This window comes from Cygnus atratus, chromosome 9 (genome assembly GCF_013377495.2).
Source record: "Cygnus atratus isolate AKBS03 ecotype Queensland, Australia chromosome 9, CAtr_DNAZoo_HiC_assembly, whole genome shotgun sequence".
Classification (NCBI taxonomy): Eukaryota; Metazoa; Chordata; class Aves; order Anseriformes; family Anatidae; genus Cygnus; species Cygnus atratus.
The window spans coordinates 9620196-9647830 of NC_066370.1; the positions used below are offsets into that span (position 1 = coordinate 9620196).

The 27635-nt window shown below is 50.1% G+C and overlaps 3 protein-coding genes across 6 annotated transcripts in view; 2 read left to right on the plus strand and 1 right to left on the minus strand.

Annotated features, from left to right (window-relative positions):
- The first annotated feature begins 107 nt into the window (after positions 1-107).
- On the plus strand, positions 108-4921 carry SCLY (selenocysteine lyase). Its single transcript, XM_035544484.2, is given in 13 exon segments — positions 108-188; positions 190-271; positions 346-446; positions 537-684; positions 1061-1188; positions 1317-1481; positions 1793-1899; positions 2024-2060; positions 2428-2511; positions 2643-2745; positions 2912-2987; positions 3611-3802; positions 4450-4921. Coding segments are annotated over 12 exon segments (1272 nt in total). The 3' UTR covers positions 3771-3802; positions 4450-4921.
- Positions 4922-6757: 1836 nt separating this feature from the next.
- On the minus strand, positions 6758-13550 carry SLC35G2 (solute carrier family 35 member G2). Of its 4 annotated transcripts, none has more exons than XM_035544490.2 (4): positions 13057-13287; positions 9954-9982; positions 9748-9821; positions 6758-8555 (listed from the first exon to the last, which is right to left on the minus strand). In XM_035544490.2, exon 4 carries the CDS (start codon positions 8531-8533, stop codon positions 7298-7300), a length of 1236 nt encoding a protein of 411 aa, XP_035400383.1. In that variant the 5' UTR covers positions 8534-8555; positions 9748-9821; positions 9954-9982; positions 13057-13287; the 3' UTR covers positions 6758-7297. The 4 variants fall into 4 exon arrangements, with proteins under 4 accessions (XP_035400383.1, XP_035400384.1, XP_035400380.1 ...); XM_035544491.2 differs by lacking the exon at positions 9954-9982 and adding an exon at positions 10701-10883; XM_035544487.2 differs by lacking the exon at positions 9954-9982 and adding an exon at positions 11642-11692.
- Positions 13551-14022: 472 nt separating this feature from the next.
- The window catches only part of STAG1 (stromal antigen 1), a 185061-nt gene continuing 171448 nt past the window's right edge, over positions 14023-27635 (plus strand). The window contains 1 exon segment of the mRNA XM_050712522.1: positions 14023-14090. The gene's annotated coding sequence lies outside the window, so the exon portion shown is untranslated.

Below are 27635 nucleotides of genomic sequence, written 5' to 3' on the forward strand. Positions count from 1 at the left end.
AGGGAGCCCTGAGGGAGCCCTGAGGGAGCCCTGAGGGAGCCCTGAGGGGCTGTCCCGCAGCACAGGGCCCCCATGGCTGTGCCCTTGTCCCCAGAGCACTGAGAGCGATGGGTGCCGGGACAGAGCCGCCGGGCTCTGCAGCAGGCCCTGCACCCAGCAGCGTGTACCTGGACTACAACGCCACCACCCCCGCTGGCCCCTGAGGTGGCCCAGGCACTGGGGGAGGCCGCCTGTCAGGCCTGGGGTAACCCCAGCAGCGCCCACCCCGCGGGTAAGGCATGGGGCAGGGGCTGGGTGCAGGGGCTGTGGGGAGTAGTGACAGAGCGGCTGGGCCTGGCCCCGCAGGCAGGAAGGCCAAGGAGCTCATTGCTGGTGCCCGGGAGAGCCTGGCAAGGATGGTGGGAGGCCGGCCAGAGGACGTCATCTTCACCTCAGGGGGCACGGAGGTGAGGGTGCTCGTCTGTGAGGAGGGTGGAGAGGAAGGGCGCTGTGCTCCCTCTGGGTGCTAATTGTTCTCTCTGCGTTCCTCTCCCCAGGCGAACAACATGGTGATCCACACCGCCCTCAGGCACTTCCGAGAAAGCAAGGGGCAGGACCGGGGCACGCCACACATCGTGACATCAAGTGTGGAGCACGACTCCATCCGTCTGCCGATGGAGCAGCTGGTGAAGGAGAGCCTGGCAGGTGAGCTGGGTGCTGGTAGAGGGACAGTGAGAGGCAGGTTGTGGATGTTTGGCCCCAGGCTCAGGTTTGCAGCATGAAAAGCAGGGGATTTTCCTGACTGGCAGTTTTGCTGTGCTAAGGGTGAAAAGCAGACAAGGACAGGGACCTGCTTGTTCTGTGGTGTTTCTCTTTTTCCCCCTCAAATGGCACTGACTCCTGATATGGTGCCCATGTTCCCACAGGCTGGATGTTTTACCTGGTTGGCATCTGATGCTGGTACCCTCTGCTTGCATGCCAGCTGCCCACGTAGTCCTCCTGCCCTTTCAGCAGAGTTTGGGCAGCCCTGGACAGTGCGGGGCTGCCCAGCAAACCTGAGGGCTTGTTTCTTGGCTTGCAGAAGCCACTTTTGTGCCTGTGTCCCCACGAAGCGGGCAGGCCGAGGTGGATGACGTCCTCGCTGCGGTCCGGCCGACCACCTGCCTGGTTTCCATCATGCTGGCCAATAACGAGACGGGGGTCATCATGGTGAGTCTGCGGGCAGCAGGCAGGACGGGATGCGGCCAGGAAGTGTCTGGGAGACATCGTCACAAAAAGGTCCTTGATAAGGGGTTGCAGAGTGTCCCTGTGATGCAGACCTTTCTCCTTCCTGCCAGCCTGTCTCAAAGCTGAGCCAGCGCATCCATGCCCTCAACCAGAAGAGGGTGGCAGAGGGGCTGCCCAGGATCCTGGTGCACACAGATGCGGCACAGATGATTGGCAAGGGGCGTGTGGACGTGCAGGAGCTGGGGGTGGACTACCTCACCATCGTGGGGCACAAGGTACAGCCCTGCTCGTGTGGCCCAGTCACCTTTGCAGACATCCCTGCTGGGGGGACCTTGGGCGACTCCTACAGCATGGCCAGAGCTGGGCGGCTGCAAAGGGCTTTTGGGAGATCACTGTGGGGCTGCAAGTCCCCCAGACGAGAGCTGGGGAAGCTGGGTGATGGCTCCTGCCAGCCAGGGGACTTGCTTGGGGGGGCTGCAGGAGGTGGCGGAGGCCTGGGGACAGCTTTGGGGTCGGGCAGGGTGCCCACTGCAGGGTATCTGGCACTGCGTCCATGTGGTCGGTGCGGCTCTTTTCCTCCCTGCAGTTTTACGGCCCGCGGATCGGCGCGCTGTATGTGCGCGGCCCCGGCACCACCACCCCGCTGCACCCCATGCTCTTTGGAGGGGGGCAGGAGAGGAGTTTCCGGCCAGGGTAAGGTGCCCGGTTGATGGCCGAACGGCCAGGGGTCCCATGCAGGGAGCGTCTGTGCCCGGAGGCTGGAGAATGGACTTCTAGTCCAGAGAAATGCAAGTCCCTACCCCCTCTTCCCTTCCAGCACCGAGAACACCCCAATGATCGCTGGCCTCGGCAAGGTGAGTGGGTGATGGTGGCAGGGGAAAGGTTTCTCAGGGCTGCTGCCTGGCAGAACCTGCGTGGACGCATCCTGCTGCACTCCCCAGCCTCTAGAAGTGACAAGCTCTGGGTGTGGGAGGGCAGGCGAACTCCAAGGAAAGGAGATCGGGCTTCCTGGTGCCAGTCCAAGGAGTTGCTTCCAAGTATTTGCTGCAGGTTTTGCCCCGCAGTCTCCCTGGCAGCAGGGCAGGCACAGCTGGCGCTGCACTGCAAGCTGTCAGGACGGGACTTGGCGGGTGCAGTTCCTGGGCTGCACTCACGCTGGGAGGCCGGATGTGGAGGGAGATGCCTGGGGATCACTGAGGGAACCTCTCTGGGTCTCCTCAGGCTGCAGAGCTCGTGAGCAGGAATTGGGAGGCCTACGAGGCCCATATGCGGGATGTTCGGGACTACCTGGAGGCCAGCCTGGAGGTGAGCGGATCTGGTTCCTGTCTGTCTCTCCCCTCCCTGGGACTTAGCCTGCACGGTGCAGGGCCTTGAGGGCACGCTAGGACAGAGCTGCTCGCTTCCCAGAGCTGTCCGCAGCCCTCTGATTCCTCCAGGCATCCTTTGGGAAGCAGAGGCTCCACTTCAACAGCAAATTCACGGGCTCCAAGCGACTGTGCAACACCTGCAACTTCTCCATCCTCGGCCCAGGCCTTCAAGGTAGCTCTGCTCCCACCTCCCCTGCGCGCACTTCCCCCGCTGTGCCGTGGGTGCTGCGGGCCTGAGGCATGTGGGAGCTCGGCTGCAGCTTGGGCACAGAGACGAGGCGGGCAGCGGCCCTCGGAGGGAGCCTGGGCACGGGGAGACCGGCGTGTGTGTGCTGCAGGGCGCAGGGTGCTGGCTCACTGCAAGACCCTCCTCGCCAGCGTTGGGGCTGCCTGCCACTCTGAGAAGGGGGATCGGTAAGCAGCCAGCTCGGGCAGGGCCTCTCCTCCCAGGAGAGAGGGGGGAGGCAGGGAGAGGGGCGGTGGGTGGCTGTGGGCAGCACTGCCTGGAGCAAAGCAAGTGCAAAGCTTTCCCGAGAGGCTGAAGAGCAGCGCAGGAGGTCATTGCAGAAAACACGGCTGGAACACGTGGCTGCTGCGGGAGGGACTTTGTCCCCCCTGGGCTCTGGCGATCCAGCTGAGCTTGGAAGCACTGCTCAGCGTGTGGCACCGTTGGCAGAGTCTGCCTTTGTCTGCGTGCCTGGCTTGCCCAGCCAAGCCTATGTGGGGTCTCCAGAGGGCTCCTTTGGGTGTGTGTGGGACAGCAGGTGCTTTTGGGCTGGTCTAGAGCGGTGACACAGAGCTTGCAGTCCTTGGAAGCACTGGGGCGGTTCTTCAGAGGGGAAGAGGCAGATCTGCCCCAGGGCAACAAGCTGGGTGCGAGCAGGTGCCTTTGGGAAGTAAGCAGGGCGCTTCCCTGGTTTGCCTCGAGTGCATCTGTCCAGATGTGCTCCTTCCTATGGCTCTGTGAATCTCTCCGGCGATGTGTGCGCTTCTTTGGCGTCCCAGTTAAACCCACTCCCCCTGTGCCTGTGTTTCAGGCCCTCCTCAATTCTGCTCAGCTGTGGGATCCCCTACGACGTGGCGCAGAACGCCCTGCGGCTGAGCGTGGGGCGGGACACCACCCGTGCGGACGTGGACCTGGTTGTGCAGGACCTTGTGCAGGCCGTGGCACAGCTGGGCAAGGACCAAGCCTCGTAGCCCCCAGGACTCGCTGCCCAGCTGTCTCCCAGGTTCTCGGGCTGGGATTTTGCTCTGCTTCGCCCCTGGGTGCTGGCTGCGTGCAGGACAGGGAGCAGGAGCTGCGTGGTCAAGGTGGCCACCCTTTTTGTGGCGGCTGTGCAGGGGCAGGATAGTGATAAGCTGACAGCAAGCCACTGCCCACAGGATGTGCCCTTCCTGTCCTGTGGCTGCAGGCTGAGTCAGTTTGGAGTCCAGTTCTGGCAGGAATAACTTTCTGCCCGACGGCCCAGCCAAACTGAGCCAGCCTGCGGTTTGGAATTGACGTGAGAGAAGCGGTGGCTGGAGGAGGAAGCGAGATTTCTATTTCGGCAGCGCTTAGTTCTGCTTAGCTGTCTGTCAGCTCGTGCTCGCAGGGATCACGGCAGGGCTGGTTTGTCTCCACAGCATGTGCCGCTCGAGCAGAGAAGCTTTCTCAGATGCTGGGGGCTGTGCTGGGGAGGGGGCTTTGGGGCTGGGGCAGCTCACCACGGGCCTGCTCGGGACTCCCCGCTGCATGGTGCGCAGTGTGCGGCACTCCTGGCTTGCCAGCACCTTCACACGTGCTCAAAAGTTTCTCCAAGCTCAGCTCCCTCCAGAGCGTAACAGGCGTGGAAGCCGCAGGGGTTGGAGCCTTCTGCCCTGGTTGCTTTCCCCAAAGGAAGCCTGCCCGCTGCCTTACCGCTCGGAGGAAGAAAGACCATCTGTCCCAGGGCGACATGGGGACTGCGCAGCAAGAGGCTGGGCTGGGAATTGCGCTGCTGCTGCCAGAGCCCTGACCTCCCAAAGGACGTTGAGGCTGGGAAGGGGGTGGGCATGGCTTTCCCAGCACAGCCTTGCGTTACCTGCTCCCCTTTCCTCCCATCCTTCCTGCAGTGGGCAGAGCTCCTGGAGCACGTAGAGCTGGCAACAAAAGGAAACAGCAGTTGTGGTAAACGTGTACTAGCACCTGAGGAAATGTGTCACCCCTGCGTGCCAAGGCGCTTGCTGTGATCACTGCCGTAGGAGGACACGCGTGTCACACACAGGAGGAGCACGGCAGCTGGGCTGATCCATCTGGGGCAATCTGCTCTCCCTTGGTATTCATAGGAATAAAAGCAGTTTCCACTGCTGTGGCTCTTTCTTAAGTAAAATGTACTTTCTGTGGTGTTTTGGGGGATGCAGGGCTGGCTGGGGTCATTAGAGGGATGTTTTCTCCCCTCAGCAAATGCTCGTGTCCCAGACCAGAGGCACAGCCTGCTGAGCAGGGAGGAGCTGCCCCAGTCACCAGGCAGGGCCGCAGTCTCGCAAGGCCTAGGGTGGGCAAGGGGGGGCCCTGCTCACTCCCTGCTTGCTCCCTGGTGCGTGAGCCGGGAAGCCCAGCGCAGCGATAGTGGCACACGGGGCCCTTTGTGGGCAGCCCCCAGCACCTTTCCACAGGGCTGAGGTGTCTTGGGACTGCCTGGGACCTGGGGTAGGCACAAAGCCGCCAACTTCTCTACTGCCGGTTTCCTTCTGGGCCTGTCCCACGGTGACCTCTTGCAGCCCTGATGGGCAGGTGAGCTCCGAACACCCAAGTTTCCCATTTTGGATGGCAACCACAGGGATGTCCTTGGCCAAAACACTTCTCAGGGCTGTGCTTCAGCTCCAGGCTGCACCTGGGCTCCCAGTGCAGGTGCCAGTCCAACGCTCAGCACTGCGCCCCTGCCACAGAGTCTTGGGCTGGGGGCACGGAGGGGGGAGGGGGGTCTTACTTGTGCCCCTGCCACCGCACTGCTCGGGGGCGTGTGAACTTGTCACAGCGTGCCTGCTACCTGCTTCAGGTGCTTCCCAGATATCCTGGATACACGGAACAGTATGGGTGACTGATGACACCTCCTGGTACGTGGGGGGCCTTGCACCCCTGCCTCCCCGGGGGTTTTGGGAGCTTGAAGTCCCTGGGCCACTGAGTGCAATGGCTTGGGTTTGCATCTGAAAGAACACCGGGAGGTGTCATCTTTGCTACTCTGTTTGCAGGCGGTCAGAATCAAGGGGTTTGTGATGCTCTCTGTTATCATTAACTGTTATATCTGTTAACATTTATCAACAAGGAGTCTTGTTGATATCTTATCTCCCTGTTCAGAGACCCGTATCTAATCTATTCCAACCGTTGCTGTGGTTTTCCAGCTCAAATGCCCTAAGAGAGCAATTCCTGGCAAGCAGCACTGAAAGCCCCGGGCGTCCTCCTGTGTCTGGTGGGCACAGGGTGCAGAACAAACCTGTTGCGCGCTCAGATCCTCCAGCTGTGTCGTTTCACAGGAGGATGAGAAGCTGAGAGCAAACGCTGCTGCCCAACCTGCCCAACCTCACGCTGTTAGCGAAGCTCACAACAGAACAGGAAAGGTACGCAGCGGGGATTAATGCAACTGCTGCGTCGCAGTTAATTGCAGAAAGCACAACTGCGGACGCGTTCTTAGACACTGGTCTTGCTGTTTCCTAGCCATACGCTAGCACAACTCAAATCAAATTTTTAACCATAAATCAGATTGACAAGTCTAATGGGTTTTGTAACTGAATTGTTAAGACCCAAGCACGCTGACTTCAAAAAACATTGAAAGAGGACTAGGGCTTCGATGTTTCCTTGGGTTGGGAAATGCATTTAGGGCTGACTGTCCTGGGAATGGCTTAACTAAATGCCCGTCAGGCTGTTCCTTGTTAACACCACTGCTCACACCTCAGTCTCAAATGCAAATCTTGTTTTTCCCCTTGCGTAATGGTTGAAACGTCTTTTGGGAAAAGTGGTTCCAAAGAAAGAACATTGCTCTGCTCCAGGGGCAGCTTTTTTATTATCAGAGATCTTCTAGTTCTTGGAGACCTCTTTCACAGCTGGGACACAGGTGGAGATCCTGTTCTGGGGGCTGTTTTTTCCCCCACGCATGGGGGTGGGGGAAAGAAAACCCTAGAAGGCTTCCTGTGTCAATTCAGAGAGAAATTTAACCACAGAGCACAAACTGCTTTACTGATGTATTCTTTTGTTTATACACGCACAGGGAACACAAGTAGTCATCACAGAAACATTACCATTTCTTCATTTAGAACATTACAGCCAAAGCGGAAGAAGTGTTACAGAGGACACAAACGCTGTACTTGACCATTTTAATGTTTTTACTGTTCATTTCCTACTACCACAGCGCACGGGACTGACAGTCACGAGTGAATCCCTCTGTCTCCGTATTGCCTTATCCCAGCAAGGTGAGGAGGAAAATGCCTATGGCTTGGCCTGCACTTGGGCAGGCCATCTGTGCTTCCGCTCACGCACCCTATGTGCTGCAGACAAATATCCTTTTCTCATACGACATAAAAATGTCAGTGGTTGTATGCACTAGAACAAGTTCACCTGTCACGGAAATCTGAAAATACCGATGTTGCTACATCAGCTGTGAAGTTAAACAGTAGAGAGCGGACCTGACCAGTACACGAGAGCACAACAGAGTTGGAATATGTCACTTTCACGTGGTCACGCAACCAGAACTGAACAACAAAACTGCGCTTCATTTAATGGAAGAATCCACGATCTCCTGATAATCCTGTCTTCCTAAATTCTTCCAGGACAGTTTATAACATGCGAGAAAAAAAACACTAACCAAAATAACTGCTCCCCCAATGAGATCATAAGTACCTGGGAAGATGCGCAGCACGATGAGCTGCAGGACCATGGCGATGACTATCTCCAGGTGCTGTACAGTGCTGACCAAAGCGGGATGGAACTTGCTCAGGGCATAGTAGACCCCCAGGAAGGCTGCCGTGGAGCAGAGGCAGATGGCAAGGAGATAGCTCCAGGTTTCTCCATCCAGCGGGACAATTGGCTCCTGAAGCACGAACATGGTGGATGCTCCCCACACTGTTCCCGTCCAACTGAAGGTGAACAGTGCTGTCCACATGCTGATGTTGTCTTTGATTGACCTGTAGACTATCATGGAGAGAGCAGTGGTCAAGCCTGCCATAACGGTCATGGTGTAGCCGAAAGCTTCCTTCCAGGTGCTCAGCAAAGAGTTTTCTTCCCTGACGATGTTGGGGATCATGACCAGACAGACACCAAACACACTGCCAACAACAGTAATTATGTCTACGTAAGCCATTCCTTCATCTACCAGTAAAAAAGCCAAAATGGCACTGAACACCGTAGTGGTAGCCCTCCACATGATGGTCCCATTACTGGGGGGAACTATGGAGAAGGAAGTGTAAGCACAGGTAATAGAGATAACGTTGCAGACCCCGTAGAAGAAGAGCCGGAGTCTGTACCCTTTGGGGCCAAAGGGTGGCTCGTGGTAATAACACACAACGGTAATGGACAGCACCTGTAGGACCGAGCGGATGAAAATCAGCTCTAGGGATGGCACTTTGGAACGGTCGGAAATTAATCTTGTAATTAGAGCCACGCATCCATGAGCCACAGCAGATCCAAAAAGGACTATCCACATTTTCCTCGACTGCAGTATATTTCCTTCGGGAAAGTTCTGGAAATGCCCCATCTCACTGGCTTTTGGTAGTTGTGCTGGCTGGAGCTGGGTGTCTATCGTACCGAAAAAGGTCCTTCCTCTCTTTTTCCCATCACTCAATAGTCTTTTTTTAGGACTATCCTCCATAAATACTCCAGTATCTTCATTACCATCCTCATATCCCTCTTCTCCTGGCTGGGGATAATGAGAAGTATATTTTACTGTTACCGTGTTGGGATGAATTTTCACTCGCTTTTTGACTGGGTACTTTGGGGAAGATGTATCCATTTCCTCAGAGAAACGTCCTGGTCTTGAGGAAAAAAATGGGGATGCACTGTTATCTTTTTATGTAATGGATAGTGAGAGACTCGTTAGTATGCAAATGCTGCTAGTGTTTACAAGCTATTTTTATGAACCAAGTCCAAGTACTAGTAGATTGTTCTTGGTTTTGCTTTAATTTTCCAGTCTGTTACTGCTAAATACCTTTGATAGTCAGGCCATTTGGATCTCCTTAAAAGCCAACTACAGCACTTCACTTTAGTCACTAATTTTTGAAAATAACATACATTCTCGTTATGTTAGGGTGCATAATGTTCTAGTATATTCATATTCTAAGAGGAAATTCTCTTGCTAAAGCATTTTGGATGGTAAATACCCTGTAATTATGAATTGTACGTATTGTTAATTGCTTGCTAATGTTACAAGATTACAGAAGAAGTTTGGCAGGAGGAGATGACATCCTTGTTTGTAAACTGGCAGGGAAACAGGGAGGATCCCTGAACAAGTCAGCATACTACATGAACAAACAACAAATTTTGTAACAATACTTTGACAGTGTTACAAACTTTCTTCTTTTCACATCTTATTTCCAGTGATTGATTTTGCAACAGATTTGTTTTTCAAGTCTGAATCAATATTTAGTTATTTATTTCACATAGAGAAAATTTGGAAGGGCTGATCCAGATGACTAACCAGGCCTCCCGCTGGCAGCCAAGGAACAGGTGGATTTACAAACACTACAGGAGAAGGACCGCCCTTCCATCTCCTGCTGAAGGTCCGCTTCACACCACACACCAGAGTGAGCCCTCCCCTCGGTGCCTGTGTTTGTGCACACCGTGACGCACACAGCAATGCACGCAGTGCAGCTTGTGTCACCACGGTGGCATCAGCCTCCCAAGACGAGCAAACGATCCCTTCACAGCACCCGGTCATCAGCACAAGAACTGCTTGGGCTTTGCTGTCACAGATACGTGCAGGGGGCCCACAGGGAGCCCCCCTGCAGCCCAGACCCCCTCCAGCTCTCCCCTGAGCATGCCATCGCTGTCCCCAGGCCCAGGATGACAGCACGGCGTTGGTTTAACACAGGCACAGGGATGCCACCAAGATTACTTTGTTGTGCACAGTGCCCTCCACCACCAGTCCTTCCAAATGAAGCGGCAGCAAGGAAAATGTAACCTGCCTTCTGCAAACACCACTGGGCCCCAGCAAATAAACATATTTACCTGCTCTTGAGAGGTTTAATTCCAAGCCCGAAGGGCAAAACACCTTTCCATCATCTACATCTTTGTCCGGATGTCTAAACAGAAACAACAGATGCTCTGATACCAAACAGAACAGGTTACAATGATCTTAGCACGGCAAGTAATACTCAAGGTAGGCACGAAATGTTCTGATTGTTGTTCAAAGTTGAAAATCTGAGACATATTACCATGCCTATGAGACTGTTCTCCTTGGGAACTGGCAACCCCAGTGCATCATTATGGAAAAGATAAAAAGAAAGAAAAGAGCAAGCAGTCAGTGTAACCTTGCTAAAGCCACTCCTCAACCATCTCTCAGAATTCTTACTGACTGAACTAACCTGAAGAATGAATGGTGGTTTCCAAGTGTAAGGTTCCTGCAGTTTAACAGCAAGAAAATTTGATCATCCCGTGCCCACCGTCCTGCCTCACTGCCTTTGCAGAGGCGAGGATGCCCTGGAGGACCCATCCTCCTGACCCAGCCACCAGGAGCCCAGCCCAGCGCCGCTGATCACAGTGGTTTGGTCTCTCTGGTGCCTGCAGGGGACGGGTGTGGAGAGCCCTGCAGCCCTTGTCCACAGGGTACCTGCACCAAGACAAGGCAGGCCCCGAAGGTGCAGGACCACAAGGGAGCAAACAATCTGGGCTGTGGACAATCGGGCTGGACGCATGACGGCACATCCTCAGGGAGACACAGGGGCAGAGCCACAGAGCAAAAGGCAACGTAAGAGCGGGTGCCAGAGCTCTTCACTGAAGCGCTTCTATCCGGGGCCAGGTTCAGCCTTGGCATTTTCTCCATCCATAATGTGCCTCAGCCAAAGCACTGCCTGTGCCTAGCTGAGGAAAATAATTTACATAAGAATGGGACAGGCTTCCTCTCTCCTCAGGGACTGAGGGTTATTAACCCCTTGCTATATCCAAGCTAAGCTGTCACCTACCTCTTAGAGGTGGAGTGAGTGAATCTGGTAGGGACTGCGAGGAACGGGAAAGGGGCAGGCACCAATCCCAGCTCTGGAGCAGGTGGCAGGGCCAGGCTGGACTTGCACAAGTAAGCGAGGTATCCCGGGGTACCACCTTACTCTTGCTTTGGCAGGCTACACTCCTGGCCTTGTGATACCTCGCTGAAGCAGAGATCAGTACACGTTAAAGGGGTCTGAGGGCAAGAAACACCTCTGGCTACTCAGGAAGCCTTCTGATAGCACTCCTGTTCACATTTCTGCTGCCAACCCTTTTTAGGCACAGCTCAGCTGACAAAACAAACTGTACGACTAAATGCTGGAGGGCTCCAGAGTTTCCATTCATATACAGCGTATATACGGCAAGAAACCTGAGAAGAAACAGCTGAAATGCAAAGGAGAGTAAATAAAAAGGGTAAAAGCTGAGTAGTGGGCAGTCTGAACAACCCATCAAGCAATTAAAAAACAAAACAAACAAACAAACAAAAAACTACCAGAAATGTAAGCCAGTCTTATCATCTACTACTTGCTTTTTTTTTTTTTTCTTAAGGCAATCTGTTAATTTCAGATTCTTTTAACAGGGAAATGCAAAATGAACTGAATGAGGCCAGGAAGGCAGTGCTCCTCACAAGCACAGCTTTTCCTACCTACCATATCCATCGTGTTTTAAATTCACAATTCTGCCTTGCCCTCCTCCCCACACCTTAAAATTAAGACCTTCTTGATCTCCACAATGTATGGATCAGGGACAAAGCGCGAGGAAAATAATACAAATGGTGCACAACTGGCATTATTATCCGAGCGGCAGTGAATCCAGCCTGTATAACCTCAGTCATCTCATTAAGAAACAGATGAGTACATGCTGCAACTATTGGCTCATGAAAAAAAAAAAAAGAAAAAAGAAAAAAAACAAGATTTCTTACCATGAGCATATCATGCTTTCTTTCTTTCCTCCTGAGGTTAGATTACATTTTCTTCCAACAAATAATAAAAAGGGAAGAGAAAAGAGACAACATGCATTTGCAAATTTAGTACTGGACCTGTGTAATGTATTCAGGAATCTCTCTGGAGGAAAACAATAGATCACGAGCACATTACTCAAAATGGCTGTCCTATACAGACCCAGTATTTCCTTCAGCACCACGAACACTAACAGTTGGAAGGTCTGGGAACTCGAAGGGCAGACAGATGAGGCATGAGAAAGGCAGGAAATGAGAAGTAACAAAAAATAACAGGAGCGCTTAAATCAAAATTTAATTTTCTCTACTAAGCAGTGAATATATGACAAATGTCATGCCATCTCTCACACAGGAGATTTGTTTGTACTCTTTGGTGATCTTGCTTCTCTTAACCATCAAGAATTTCAGTTCAGTGCATAACCCAAATCCATGTTTGTCAATCCTCAACACAAACTTAAAACAAATGGAAGTTAGCACAGCCTGTGCAGAAAACTTGCTGCTTCTCCTTCTGCTGATTCCTTTTGTGGAGATCACAGGAAGGCTTTTTTTGGTTTGTTTGTTTGTTTGTTTGTTTGTTTTTTCCCTTTGTATCTGGAAACTTAAGATGGTTTATTTGCATGTTCTCTGAAAAATACAATTTGATTTCAAATCCAATTTAATAGAATGCCAACAATTAAGTACTATGTCAAATTCTCACGTCATATAACAAAACAAACACTCTTAATTCAAATGACAACTTGAGACACCCATTTAAATTACCAGCTCTTGGCAATTGCCAGCTGTCAAAATGTGAACTGGTTTCCCATGGGTGAACAACTAATCACAACGGATTCAATAAACATCACAGATCACTAATACAATACACTCCATGACTTCTTTAAATAAAAAAGGCAACCCACCACAGCCCCCAAAGCATTACACACGTGCTGGTCGGGAAGGCAGAACTACACGGCTATACGCCGCTTCCCTATCAAGGGGGGGAGGCTGAGCTCGCCTTCTTGCCACACCTGAAGGAATTAAGCCTTCGAGGTCTGTCCGGTGGTTATAACCAATAATTTTCAATAAACACAGCAAAACACTCCCGAGCTCTGCCAGATTTGGCCAAAATCAGCCAGCCAATTGAAAAGTTGTTATGGAAGATTTGCAGGCACGGCAATTGCCGTTCCCCCCGACGTCAGAAACAAGCAGCCCGCTCTCCCCATGCCCTGAGATGCGGGCCTGGCAGGTTGTTCCTCTGCCGCTTCTGGGAAAAACCCTCCGAATCCTGACAGACTTAGACTGCGACTGTCAGCGGGCCGCAGGCAGTCCCTGTCAGGGGCTGGCAGCTCTCCCCGTTAGTGCCCAGCAGGACGCCCCGTCACCCCTGCGGCTCCCGTTACCTGACTGAATTCGCGCCTCCTCTGTAAAGCTTCCCTCCTGCCCACCGCCCGCCGGCGTCCTCCCGAGCTGGTTCTTTCCAGTTCCTCACCGGGAGCAGCGGCACCTCCCGGCCCCGCGGCACCCTGAGCTTGCTGCTGCTGCTCCGCTGCCCGACAGCCCGGGCGGGTGCCCTCAGGTGCGGCGGGAGCAGGGGCAGCGGGAGGCCGAGGCGCCGTGAGGCGCGGCAGGCAGCCACCGGCGGCACGGCCGGGCCGGGGCCATGCCTGCGGCACCGCCGAGCGGCGTGACGGGGCACAGCACCCGCACCGCTGCGGCCACGGCCCGGCTGCGCCAGGCGGTTTTAGTGAGACCGGTTATGTGCAACGGGACTTTGTTGGAATCTGGCTGTGACAGTGGCAGTTACGGGGAGGTTGTGGTGCTTAGGCACGGCGGCGAGCACCGCGCACGGAGCGGCACAGCGGCGTGCCGCGTCTCCGCGTCACCGGGCGCGGACAAAGCCGTGACCGCCCAAACCGGGGGACTGTCAGGGAGCCCCCGCCCCGCCCCGCCTGCCTCGGCCCGGCCCGGCCCGGCCCCCCCCCGGCAGCGCGGGCGTCCGCAGGGCCCGGCCCCCCCTCAGGCCCCGCCCACCCCCGTCGCCATGGCGACGCCTCGCCCCCTCCCGCTCGCCCGCCCGCACGCGCGGCGCACGCGCGGCGTTTGCGCGCGAAAGACGTTTGCGGCGCCGCGTGCCCGCCCCGGCCGCGCCCCCCCCGGCGGGCGGGAGGGGGGGGGAGGCGCGGGGGGCAGCGGCGGCGGCGGGCGGGCGCCAGGGGGCGCCGGGGCTCCGGGCTCGGCGGCGGCTGCGCCATTGGCGGTCGGAAATGCCGCCAGATGGCGGTTTAGGATTGCGGCTCCGCTGAGCGCGGCCCCCGCCGGCGCCGCCGCCGCCGCCGCCCCGGCCCCGGCCCGCACCCGCCCGGCCCCGGCCGGCTCCGGCGCTCCGCGGGGCTCCCGGGGGCGCCGCCCGAGCGCGGCGCGGCCGCGGGCCGAGGTGAGCGGGGCGCGGGGCGGGCGGGCGCCGCGGCGCCGATCCAAGATGGAGGCGCGAGGGGCGGGGGCAGCGGGCCGGGGCCGCTCGCTCGCTCGCTCGCTCGGTCTCCGCGGCGGCCGGGCCGGGAGCGGGCGCTGCCCGTGCGAGGAGAGAGGCGAAGGGGAGGGGAGGGGAGGGAGGCGGCGCGGGGCGGGGCGGCTCCTGCCGGAGCGGCGGGTCCCCCGGGCGCGGCGCTCTTCGCCGCCATCTCATTGTCCCCGCCGGGGCCGCCGGGGGCGCGGGGCCGGGCTCGGCGGCCTTCCCCCCCCCCACTCCCCCCTCCGCCGCCCGGGCCTGGGCGCCGCGCCCCGGGGCCGCGGGGATGCTCGGGCGGAGCGCGGGTGGCGCTGCCGGGGCCGCGGGCGGGGAAACTTGAGGGAGCCGCCGGCCGCCCGCAGCCGGCCCGGTTCGGCTCGGCTCGGCCCGGCCCGCTGCCTGGGCCCGGCCCGCGGGAGGGCGGCGGGACGGCGCCTGGCTGGCGTCCAGGGGCGGCGGGGGGGACGGGAGCGGCTGGTGCTCGTGCCCGGGTTGTGGGGGCGGGAGGGAGGGAGGGAGGCCCCGTGAGGGCCCCTGGGGACACGAGGCCCCCTGGGGACAGGAGGCCAGCCCCGAGGGAACCCCCCCGTGCCGTGTCACGGAGCGGTGGCACCGGGCTGGCCGCCGGGGTGATGGGGCCGGGAGACGTGGCCGTGGGTCAGAGCCGCGCCGGGAGCCGTGTGGGAGCCGGCGAGGTCCTGAGGCGCTGGATGGCCCCAAACCAGCCCCCGCCTCGCCCGGAGCTGCGTGGGGTGCCGCTGACTGGGGGCCTGGCCTTCTGGGAGAGCTGTGCTCCCGGGAGCGGGAGGGCGGCCGTGGCCGTGGAGCACGCTAACGGGACGTGGCTGCCAACGTTGGTGTCAGAAAAACTTAGTTTCCACTAGTAGCATGGGCCTAATTAAACTCAATCGAGCCGCTTGATAAGTATTGATGATGTGTTCCACACAATTTCGTGGTACTTCTGGTTTTGTAGAGTTAATCTGGTCATAGCCTGTACTAAGTTGTTGAGGGACAAAAAGCCTTCTCCAGATCACAGAACTAAGGCAGCTGTTCCTGCGTTTTCTCATGTGTTTGGTATGGTGGATGACATTAACGTCTGGATTCAGGCATCTTAAGACTTGCCCAACTTCCCCATGTTATTACACCAGAGATAGGGGTGGTGTGAGTGAAGGATTAGTCCAGATTTTCCAGATCCAAAGGAGTTCTTGCCTTGCGTAGTGAGCTTTTGCTCATCTGTAGATAACGAGGTCATTGAGTGAGTATTTCAACATTATAATCCGTCGAGCAATTTGAAGAAATCACTGGACAAGAGGCTACGTGTACGTTTTCTGCTTAAAGGTGTCCTGAGTATGGGAAGAAGTTCTTCTGAGGCACTGGAGGCTGATTTATCCTTTCTCTCTGGCTCTCCCGTGACCACCTTTGGTGGATAGCCCGAGAACGTTCTCGTGACGGGTGCGAGTTTCTTTTGAAATGGCAAGCTGGTCCAAGCGGTGGTGTGGTGACGCAGCAGGATTCGCTGGAGAGCAGGGCGGAGAGGCTGACTCTGGGGCTGCGATTAGTCTGATAGGACGTAATTGTTACCAGTTGCTCAACGCAGGGTGCTCCGGCGAAATTCTTGGTCTCCACCGCCAATGGACACACCGATGGATTTACAGTGGTAGGAGGGAGCAGTGAAAAATGGTACTTTCCTGAAGCTAAATGAACAGTTAGGGCCAGCTGTGGAGGTTCGGAGCACCTCTGCTGCAACTGCTGAGCTTAAGGACCGGAGCACGTGGCAGCTGGCAGCTTGTGGTGTCCCATGGTTCCTCACATTTTACAAATGTGCTGAAGTTCACTGAGGCTGCGTTTATGGCCAAACTTCCACAAGCAATATACTGTGGATGGAAGTTCTGAGAGCAGCTGCAGTCATCATCTCAAAGCTTTACAACAGAGGTCTCCAAGGTTTTAGGAGATAAGCTACTATCTCTGTAGCCTGCCATTCATATTGCGCCAAATTTTATGTAACGTCTACTGAAACTGCGGCGCACCTTTTGATAGCCAAGAAGGCTCGTGAACGTTAAGTATTTGGATGCATTGGCGGAATGAGTTACTCAGGATGTTTAGGAACTCAGTGGGTGAATATTCTTGATTTGAAAGAATGCTTGCGTAAAGAAGAATATGTACCTTGAGCTTGCTTTCTTGCTGTTTCCCTTTGTTGCAACGGCTTGCTGTGATATGAGGTGGCTCAACATCGGCATTTTAAATATAATTTTAGTAGGCAAGTGAGCCTGTGGGAGTGTAAAGATGTGGTGGGAGAGGAACGCTTAATTGTGATGACTTACTAAGAAAAGCCCTGTTACTGGGATAAGAACATGTCTTTAGCATAGCATTTGTAAATTGTTTTCTAGCAAAATGCAAGAAAGACTCCAACACGCTGCCGAAGATTTGAAAGCGCTAGTTCTGTAAACAGGGCATACCCAAACCAACAAACTTGGCTTCTCGTCTGTATAAGTTGTGCAGTGATGGCAGAGTGAATTTTGATGCGGTGCTATTACTGAATGGGTGGCTGGCATCAGAGATTTGGTTTTCCCAGCTCTGCACCTAGAAGCGCCGAGTGTTTGGGTAAGGCTCTGCCTTTGGGTGCTTGAAGCCAAAACCAAAAGGCGGTGCTGGAGTCTGGCACTGAGATAAGGATGCACCTCATCTAAATCTGACATACTGGCGCTTGGATTGGAAACGGCAACCAGAATTTGTAAGATACTTGGTGATTTATTTTTTAACTTTTGGGGTTTTTCTCACTTGTTTATCATGTGGAGCTCTCATGCTCCCCTATTGCAAGTTGCCATCGCCGCCTCATTTGCAGTGCAGCTGTGTTCTCTTGGTGGCTAAAAATAGAAGGGTGTAGAGTTAGTTCTCTTTCGTGGAAGGGAAGGAGAAGTCTTAGAAAGTGTGAGTTCACCAGCAGATAATTCTTCTGTTGTTTCTGCTCAGGGCACCTCTAGATGCTCTTTATTCTTCTTTATTCTTTGATGTTTTGCATTTCCAAACTGATCTCACTTTGTAGGTTTGGGTGTTGAATATGTGATCAGAATGCAAAGACCTTTCTTTGTTCCTCTAGAAAATAACTTGAGAGAACGTTATGACCCCATGTTGCAACTTTCAGTGTGAAAATAGGCTTCCAAAACCAAGTGTGATTTTTGGTAAGATTCCTATTTATTTATTTTTTCATTTTAAGGTAAGCACCGCCTTCAGCTGGCTGAAGGAACCAAGGAGGAGTTGCAAAGGGGAAATTCTATCAGTCTTTTTCTGCCTTAACTCTGACTTTGTAGCCATTTCCGACAATCTGACAAGTCCTATTGAATACCTGGATATAGGTAATGGTTTCACCGCTTGACAATCTTTGTGTATTGTCCGTGAGAGAACACCCAGGGATTTAGGTCCTTTTGCTAATGTTAAAGGAACTGCACTCCTGGTTTTAATAATTTTACAAGTTTTTTTCATTTACATCTCTGGAGGAAAGTTTGTAAAATGCTTTTAATAATAACTGTATACTTGAAATAGCAGGATGACTTGTGCGATAGATTTGTCAGGTTATCTTTACTGATCCCAAACGATATCATGTGCCCTATTGTGAAATATAAGTTCAATCTAAACTTGGTGAATTTGGTAATTCTGCTTTCATTTACACAAATCTCAGAACCACTTTATTTTGGAAGAAAACGTCCACTGTATGGGTGATGCCGTACTTGGTACAGATGGTGCACATATAACTTTTTTTCCCCTCGAGCATTCAGGCCCCCAGCTTGTATACGTGCAGATCCAGAGCACTGCCCAGACCCAAGCCGCATGTCAAGCGCTCGTTCCATGGCTATGATGCTCGTCCTGCCCGGGATGGATTTGTAGTCTGTCTTAAAACACATGAGAAGGCGTTGGTTGCATGGCATATTTCGATGGGCTAGGCCTTTCAGTCACAGTTGGCAGCAGTGTCAGACTGGAGAGCTTGACGTGGGAGCATGTTCTGAGTTCCAGTCACCCCACCGTTGTTTTTTGCAGAATCAAGAGCAAGAGATTGAATTGTGAAGCCTTGCCTCCCTCAGCTGAAAGGCGAGCTGTTTCGGGTGGTTCCCAAAAGTAATGTTTTACTAGAAAGCAGCGTGAGGCAACATGCAGCCAGCATGTGTTACTTGCTGTGCAGGAGTTCACGAGAATAAGTGCCATTTATTCTATAAATAAATCAAATGAGCCTATATTCTGTAACTTTCCACAGAGCAGACTTGTATTATATTGGCAGGTTAGCTGAGTGAAAACAACATTGACAGATTGTTCAGCTTGTAGGAAAGATATTTCCTTGTAGAGGTGCACAGGAACAGACCTGTGCGTCACAAGTGTTTCTAAATTCCAAATATTTACTACAATGAAAAAAATCAAAACAATTCATCTTGGACGCATGCTTCTTTAATAGCAGAGGATAGCATGTGTTACTGGTTTTTGGAACGGAAAAATCAAATGACAAGCTGAGAACCGCTCTCCCCCAGACAAGGCTTTCCCTCCCCTTTCAAGGGTTAGAATTCCATAGGAGCAGGAAGATACCAACGTGTTAGTGTTTATGAGTGGAAAATACAACTGCCTTTGCAAATGACTAATGAAGTCCATCTTAAGTGAGAAATGTGCCAGTTTTGCACTGCTGCCTTCTTAGACATGCTCACTAGGACGGCGCGAACTTGCTCCTACAATGGGAGTCACAGAAGCTGGGCGAGCTGGGCCACCAGCCTGCCGCAGCTGACAGGGGAATCTGCTCCACGGCCTGTCCCTTTCCTTTGTGCTCGTTGCTGCTGTTGCTGGTCCCAGCCTTTGTGGAGCTGGTTGGGTTCACCACCTGGCCACAGCCATCTGCTTGGGAGGGGCGGTTCTCTGCCGGGTGAACGAATTGAATCAGATCAGTGCAAGGTGTTGCTAGAGGTGATGCAGAGTCAGTGGCAATAGTGTTTTAAATCCCCAGAACCATTTTCCCCAAAACTCATCCTGTTTTCGGGTGGGAGATTCAGATGGACTCAGTGTGTTTCCAGATGTGAGAATGCCTTAAAGCGTGGGCTCCAGCTCGTACACCTGTGTCACTTTACTGGTAGGTTAGTCTGTTTTGGAGATAACCACTTGTTGCTCTGTTTCCAGTCTCTTCACCAGATAACGTATCCATGCAAGGCCTTTTATTGCCACAGCAGCTTAGTTTCTTTAGGAGCCTTTCGTGAAGAGCCTTAACATGTATCTTAGAAATTAAAGCAGGCTTTATCCAGAAGAGTCTATAGGTATGTGGGTAAGGGAGATCTTTTTAGAGAACTCTTGGAGGTTTGTGAAACTTGACTTTGCTGTATGAAAGTGGGGTTGATTTGTCCTTTTAAATGCTGTCATTTATTTTGCTGTCTACTGGTTTAGTCTCTAGAATAGCTTCTGCTAGCTGGTCTGTGAGGCTCTCTGGACTGTGGCATCACAAAGTGTTAGGTGGGAGAGGACACAATTATAAACTGTGCCCAAGAGTAAGCACCGCTTCAGGCAGCAGAATTTTTGAAGGCTGTTTTCTTTTGAGTCTTCATTACATGGCTTCTTTGGTGTCCGATCATGTGATCTTGCTGAATGTAGCAGAAATTGGTCCAGAGGTTGAAAATTAGGGATAGCGGGAATTAGAGGAGAAAACAGAGAGAGCGAAGGGTACGCACACAGAATGCGTTTGTGTAGGCCTGTTTGTGTAGGCCTGTTTCTGTAGGAAACAAAGTTTTCACAAGTTCAAATTCACAGTTGTGGTGATACTGTAAAATAACATACAACAAAACAATATAGTACAGGGTGTGCGAGTTGCTGTCAGAACCTCCTCACTGATGGAGCTGAAGTGTGCCTGCTTTTGACTGCTTCCAGACTCTTCTCAGCTGTCTTTGACATGTGTTTTGCTGTATATAATGCTCGGCAAATGAAAGTCTGAGTGAAGATCAAAATGGTAAGGATATCTACCAAGTCTTTTGAAGGACTTCTCTGAAAGACTGACGTTTCTGATCCTCTGCCCTTTTAGGTACAGATCATGGTTTGTTGTTCTTCGTCTCCTTTCTATTCCACAGTTCCAGGTGTCTTTCTTTAGCTCTTTGAGGCTCTTTCTATTTTAGCTCTAGCTGATTCTTCTGCTTGCATTTATGGAAGTTAAACTCACCGATGTGTCCTTCCTCATCCTTCTAAAAAGGGTCAGAAGAAATGGTGTAATTTCTGTAGGTTTGCATGCATCTCCTGCCTTTCCCACTTGTGGACACTTTTAAAAAATATTTTTAATATGTATCGTTGCTGTAAGCTCCATTTGGACCAGTGTTTTCTGCCAAAGTGGTTAACACTGAGCTGAAATTTTCTTTGTCTCAAAATGTGTTTTAGGTAATTTTTGGATACTAATTGTTACCCTTTTGTGCAAGATGCTGGGTGCATTGAGAACCTCAAGAGGAAGAGATGTTGAGTACTGTGTTTCACTTAAAATGGCCAATCTGAATTATGGCAGTGCTGCCTGTTTGGCAGATGGAAGGACGGTAGGTTGGATGACAGTGAGAACGTGCAGGCAGGTCCCATCGAGTATCCTCCTTGTTGAAGTGGAACAAGCGGAACTGCCTGAGTGGAACGGAAGGAGGGACTCTGTTCCCACAGCCTGTCCAATGACTTGAAGACTTGTGCTCTGTTGCATTGAGTGGGAGAACGCAGGCAACGGTTAGTCAAATTTGAGGTGTAACCTATGTTACTGGTGCTCTCAGAAAAGGAATGGAAACGAAATGCCCTGCTTCTGGCTTTTTTTTTTTTTTAAAGGCGTGCTTCAAGATCATACTGTAATACTTATTTTTCTTCCCCAAAGAAACCAGAACAAGCTGTGTTTGCAAAGGAAAGATTTTACACGTTTCTGTTGCTGTGTTTAACTGCAGAGCATTGGCATTGTGGAATGAAAGTACTCGTGGGTGGTTCTTGTACGCAAATCTTAGCGCCCGAGGTGACTGTTGAATTGTGAACCTCTTGTCTTGGGGTTGAAATGTTTGTTAATGTTGTAGCCATTAAAGCTGGTAAAACAAACTTTTCTCATTGGTACGCCTTACTTTTCTGATTTCTTGTTACTGCTTGTGTGTCAGTGTCCAGGTAGAAAGTTCAGAGGGAAAAGGAAAGGATATTAGTGAGAGAAGTAAGAACCAAGGGAAGCAAAAAGTCACACTTAAAACAGATGGCTGGCCATTGTAGCTGCCCTTAATTCCTAGATACTTTGTTTTCTCTAGGCAAATGAATTGTTATGAAACTGCTAAAACTCGAAAGTGTATCCTGCTCAAATCCTTCAGAATATTTTCCGAGACTTTTGCCAGGACTTCACCCACGAGGATCACCGGAGCTTTTGCAAGAATGTTGTTGTTCACCGTTGTCCATAGCCCTTGTGCAGAACTTGCAGTCTCTGCCGGTGCAATGCCAGGATACGCCACCTGTATCTTCTGTAGTAAATTGTGATGCACTGCTAGGTTATGCCACTGATGTAGTTGATTTTATTGTGAAATAAGCAGCTAAGAATAACCGTTTCAGATCTGACTTGCTCGTAAATTTTTTTGGCAGTCAGCTCCTTTGTTGCATCTCCCTCAAACAACTTCCTTGACCTAAAGTCATGCTTTGATAACACCCACATCTAGAGTTTAACTATTGTATCTGCCTTTGTCCTGAAGGCAACGTGTTGCTCCTTTGTAAGTCGTGTTTGTATTCAAGCTTGTGGCAAAAGATAATGACTTTCTGTGAGGGTAATCACAAAAAGCATTGAGTGCGGGGGACAATCGGAACTGATTTGTAGTTCACCGGTTCTGATCTCTGCAGCTACAGGACCGGTGAATGCGAGTAGTGCCATTGCTGTCACAAAGCACGCCTGGTTTTACTTAGACTGTTTGAAATTTGAATGCATGTGCAGGTTCCCTGCTACTGGCAGGGGTGAGCAGGACGCGGGGAAAAGCTTATGGGATATACACTTGAACACACGCGTGATTGAAGAACATGGAAATATACAAAAATGTTGACTTGTGGCTAGCTAGAAGAAATAATTGTACTGTGAGCTCCTTTTGGACCAAATAGAGTGACAGGGATAAACGGACCAAATTGTTCCCATTGCATGCCTCTGGCTGCTAGTAAAGGAAGTACTGTGCACAGTAACTACAGCTCCGGCTGTGTTTCAAGAAAAAAAGTTATCCTTTTTAATCTCTGTTCAAGCTATTGCTAATATCCCTTGCATGTCAGGCTCTTTCAGAGATGACTCAAAAGAAGAATGTGTCTCAGGTTAGTTTAAGAACCATTCTGTTCTTCCTGCAAGCTCCCGTGGCTGAAGTTACTGGCAGAGTTCCCTGAAATGGAGGTTTACATTGAGAAGACAAAAAGCTGTGGTGAAGAAGGGGAAAAAGATACTGGTAGAAGATTAGAAATGATCTGAACATCATCTTTCTTTTGCTAACCTTCCCTTTATTATTTTTTTTTACAGCAACAAAGACCAAAACTTGTAGACACAAAGAATGACCTTGTTTATGTTTTTTCTTAGATGTAGGTTCAGGCAGTTAGGGACATAGCTGCTGGTGGTTGTTGTTGTTGTTTTTAATTCTAAAGGGGAACTTCGGTTATTGTATTGTTATAGATGGCTCAGATGAGCATGCCTGTGGTTGGGATGGGTATTGTTAGGCAGTTCTTCAGATCTTGTTTCCAGCAATATATGCCTCTGACAAATGAACTGTTCAGACTGGAAATTCCTGTATTAGGCTTTTAGCTGCAAACTGAATGTTTTTGTTATATTCCAACAAAAAAACATTGAAATTAATTCCTGAATATGAGATAAAGGAAATTTTGTGGCCATGGTAAGTATGCTTTTTTTTTCCCCTTAAGTATTTCAGTGGGAAAATACTGCTGAGTTCTCCTGCTTCAGAGTAAAAACCTGTAACTGACCTTTCTGTGACTTTAGTGGGATAGCTGCAAGTTGGTACTTTAAAAAAAATAAAAAAAATCTGTAGTAACCAGTGTATAAGCATCTGCAAAATAGTAAATGGTAGCTTAGTAGAGACAATAAGATACGTTCCTTGGAGTAGATCTGCACTCAGCAGATTTCACATAAGGAACAGATTGCATATGCCTCATTGAGAGTAACCTGCACTGTGTCCTTCCAGCTTTGTCATGGACGGGAGTTTGACGGACATCAGTCTGCTACTGTGTAAACACAGGCCATTCCCCCGAACACCATGCTATCTTAAGCATAACTTCCAGGGTTTGAAAACCAGGCTTTGAGTTCTTTGTCTGCTGTCATAAGGTTGCTAAAAGGCAGATCTTGCCAGTCGTGTATCTTCTGTGCTGTGTTCACGTTTCTTCCAAAGCATGAAAAGTTACCGAGAACTCAAATAATGAACAAATGTTTTTCCTAACTTTGTTTAGGAGAGAACATTTGTTTTGGCTGAAATCTTCCAGAGCAACTTAAATTGACACCAGCATGGGAAAATTAGTAAAAACGAGCAGGAGGTCTTAGTGCTTGGGCAGCTTATAACATTATAGTGGAATGAGAAGGAGAAGAACAACCTAAACTGCTTTTAACCTTTACAAGGTCAAAATTGTTAGTGCTTCAAAGTGCCCTTCAAAGGTGAGCAGAAGTGTTCACGTATAGAACTTCTCAATTTTGCTGTGATGAATGTTACACCCAGGCAAGACATCAATCTACTGGGGAGCAGTTTGGTGACTTTGTTGTACGAATATCATGGCCAGCTGGGCTCTCACTAGTGAAACCCAGTGACTCTGATACTATTTTTTTCTCTTAATTCTAAATATCCTGATTATTTGTGATGGCAAAAAGATGGAGATGCCTCTGCCCTCTCCATATTCTGTTCTTTACAACCTTTTTGCCTTACTCCATCTCAGAAGAATTTTCCTGTATTGCCAACACAGATTAATCCTTGCAGTATATTTCCTCGAAGACCACTGCCCAAAATGTTGAATTGGTTAATAGTCTAATAGTGGTTTTGCAGCCTTCTAGCAACTTGCTTGCAAGTAGACATATGCTATTGTTTTGTCTTGCAATTATTTTCCTTTAGAAGCCTTGATTTGTTTTTGTAAAATTGCAAAATGTTTATCACACAGATGACTTCATCCTCTAACAGGCATGTTCTAATGTGAGAATATATTCTATAAAGATTTTTTTTTACCTTTGCAGTTTTATCTAATGAAAGAACTGGTCTTGGGGAGACTATTAAACTGTGTTTATATCTAGTTATCCTTAATATTTTTACTTTTTTTGTTCATTGCTGGAATCCCTAGCCAGAAAACTCTAAATCCAAGTTTATGTTGCGCTTACAGCTATAAAGGGATGTCAGAAGTGTAGTGTCCTGAGATCTCTATCCAGTTGTGCTTTTACTGTAGGAAGGAGTCGCACTAGAGTGGTTATTTATTTACTGTTACTTTTGTGGTTCTGTCTGGGCTTTCTTCATTCCTGGAAGAATACCGAGCAACAACAACAACAAAAAAGGATGAAGAAGGACCTAGAGTTAATCCTTTGCTCTGTCTTGGGGGAAGATCACTTACAATATTCTTGACAGATGCTTGTCTAATCTCTTAATTGCTGGGAATGCCACTGCGTTTCTTAAGCAGCTTATTCCAGTGCTTTATATTCTTGCTGCTTGATGTTTTCTTAAGGTTTAACTGACAACCTTTGCAGAAAGCGTTGCTTTCTACTTTCTTATGTCCAGCTATTTCTGATGTACCTGGATGTATTTGAGCTGTCATTTTTTCCTTGATCTGTTCTCTAACACTGGTTGCATGCCTTTAATTTCCAGTTCTCCAGTGTTTCCTCGCAGATCTTGTTTCCTTGTCTTCTGATCCAACTCACTGCTTTGTAGACTCTCCCCTATCGGTTCCTATCTTGAAGACTGGAATCCCAAACAGGGCATCCTGCTTTAACGCTGAAGACTCGCTAGTGCTAGGTGGATTGCTCTCCACTTATTTATTTTTGAAGTGTTCTGCACAGGGCTCTGCTGCTCAGTTGTTTTCCTTTTGTTCACCGTTCGGTGTAGGGCTTTGCAAGCAATCCAAGTTTGAGGTTCTGCATTAGCCTGTACTTGGCTGCATGTCTGGGTTCACCGTTGGTTTCTGTCACTCAGAAGGGCATATTCATCCTCCTCCCAAATGGAGGAGTGAAAGGCAGGGTGGGAACCGGCATGGAAAACAATTGTCACCAAAACAAATGGGTGTTTGCCCCTCTGCGGAAGCAGCTTCCCCTTTGTGGTTAGCAAGATGTACAATATAAGTGATTTCTTGGCTTCTTGGCTGATGTGTTTGATCAAACAGGAGCTGTGGCTTTCTTCCTTGTTCTTGTCTAGAGCATTAGGACTTGCCTTTTTGATGCTGTTGCCTGATGCAGTTGCCTGTTGTCATTTGATTAGCTGCAGTCTTCAATATTCATGAAGAATAGTGAAGAAAGAGGCTGCCTTGTATGTTCAATGTTAAGCTGTTGAAAGCGTACATGGAACATTGGTTTCTCTACATCCTTTGATTTCAAATGCTGTTTTTTGTTATTATAAAGTGGTACAAATCCTTATGACTACCTCTGACAATACAGAAAGAGGATTTACTTTTTTGTGGTAAAAGTATAATAGCAGCTTTAGCAGGAAAAGAAGAAAAGATGAGAAAGTAAGAAAATGTATGCCAAAAAAGTGTAAAAGTGATACGTTTAATGTGAATGTAATTTCTGGTTTTTAGTTTTCCTCTAAAATTTGCCCAGTCAACAACTATCTTCCAGCACTGACTGTATTTGCAACTTTGGTTTCTTTCAGGCTGTAGGTATACTTTTGTACCAAGAGGTATGTTTTGGGCCTTGCGACTAATCTTTTAATTATCATTTAATTTGCAACATTTATTAAATAACTGTTTGGATCCCAGCTTCTTCAAATAACAGTATTTGTATCCTGTCAGCATGTAATCTTCAAAGAGTTGGTTTAGACGTAGATTTGAGTTGATTCTGTATCATGTGCGTGATGATTTTGAGGCATAGGTTTCATTCCTTTTTGATTATTTTTGAAACTGTCTGTTAATGTGTTTTACCAGCTCATTTTTCTTGGGACTATCGGTAGAGGCCGAATGAAAATTTAGAATTGCAATGAGACTGTCTTGTGGTTTATAGGCTTTACTGAATTTTGTTCGTTCAGTAGCTTTATACAGATTAACATGCCTGAGGGTTTTTTGGTGCATTTTTGTTCTCGATTAGTGTTGTCCCACCTCTTTTTTTTTTAGGTGACAATCACTGCTATCACCTCTGCTGCCCTCCTGTCATCCCAAAGTGTCCGCTTTTGACTGATGAGCCTCTGTTCCTTGCACCCTTGTTGCTGCTGCCTCCACAAGCAGTTTGGCTCCTGCTTGGAGCACAAGGTCATCTGCCTGGCAGGGCTGAGGGGTTGTTCCAGACCATGCCTCCGGTAGGGAACAAGTGCTCTGTACAGCTCTCCTAACAGAACGGGTGATACTGCTTGTTTCACCTTGCTGCTACGATGCTGTCTGTGTGTGCTGAATCGTTAGTAGCCACTACACTGGCTCTGTTTTTCTGGAAACACTTGGAGTGAATTTGAAATTCATTAACATTTGGTTTGTCAGCAGATGAACAAGTCTTTCAGTGGTGCAAAATCTAAGGTGGCAGTGATTGAAGAAGCTTCCTCTTCCCCTGCGTGTCCTCTGTGTGCTAAACTACAGCTCCCTGGCAGTGCTAGCTGTATTTTGTTCTACTTTTTATTTGGTGGTGGCTGTTAGTAAAGGCATGTAGCAAGACAGGTATCTCTCTGCAAGTCAGGGAGTAGTTTGTGGTCTTATGTATAATAATTGTGATACTGAGGTTTGTCTGGAGGTAGAAAAGGAGCAGGCACTTTGCTCCTGTACTTCTGTAGCAACCACATTCTTACTGTGGCTGTCTACATAATGGAGCCTGCTTTGTTCTGTAATTAAGCATTTTACTGGGTGTAACAGAGTATAGTGCAGATGGTTTCTCAAACAAATGGTTTCTCAACTCACCTGGTTAGTTTTCTGTGAATATGGATTTCTTCCCTATTGATGTGACTGGGAGACTGTCAGTACTTTATTCTTCAAACGTACCGCCTTGTAGCACCCACGATTATATCACTTACCTTGCTGATGTATTGCCCCTTTTCATAGATTACAGGAAGAACCTCTGAGAAGGTCAATCTCTCATCCACCTTCACTTCTAAGAGTTCTCAAATATCCATGTCCAACCAAAGTCAGCTGCTTTCCAATTCCTTGAGAGAGTGGTGTTGGATGCGTGTGAGGTGCCTGAGCTCTACATGTTTACTTCAAAATCCATTCAGTCTCACTGCCGCCTTTGCTCTGGTTTCATGATTTTCACAATTCTGCCAGTTTCTGTTCTGCTCTGTTCAGACTAAGTAAGGTTTTGAAGACTCTGTTCCTTGTTCACGTTCCAAACCCGTTTCCTGC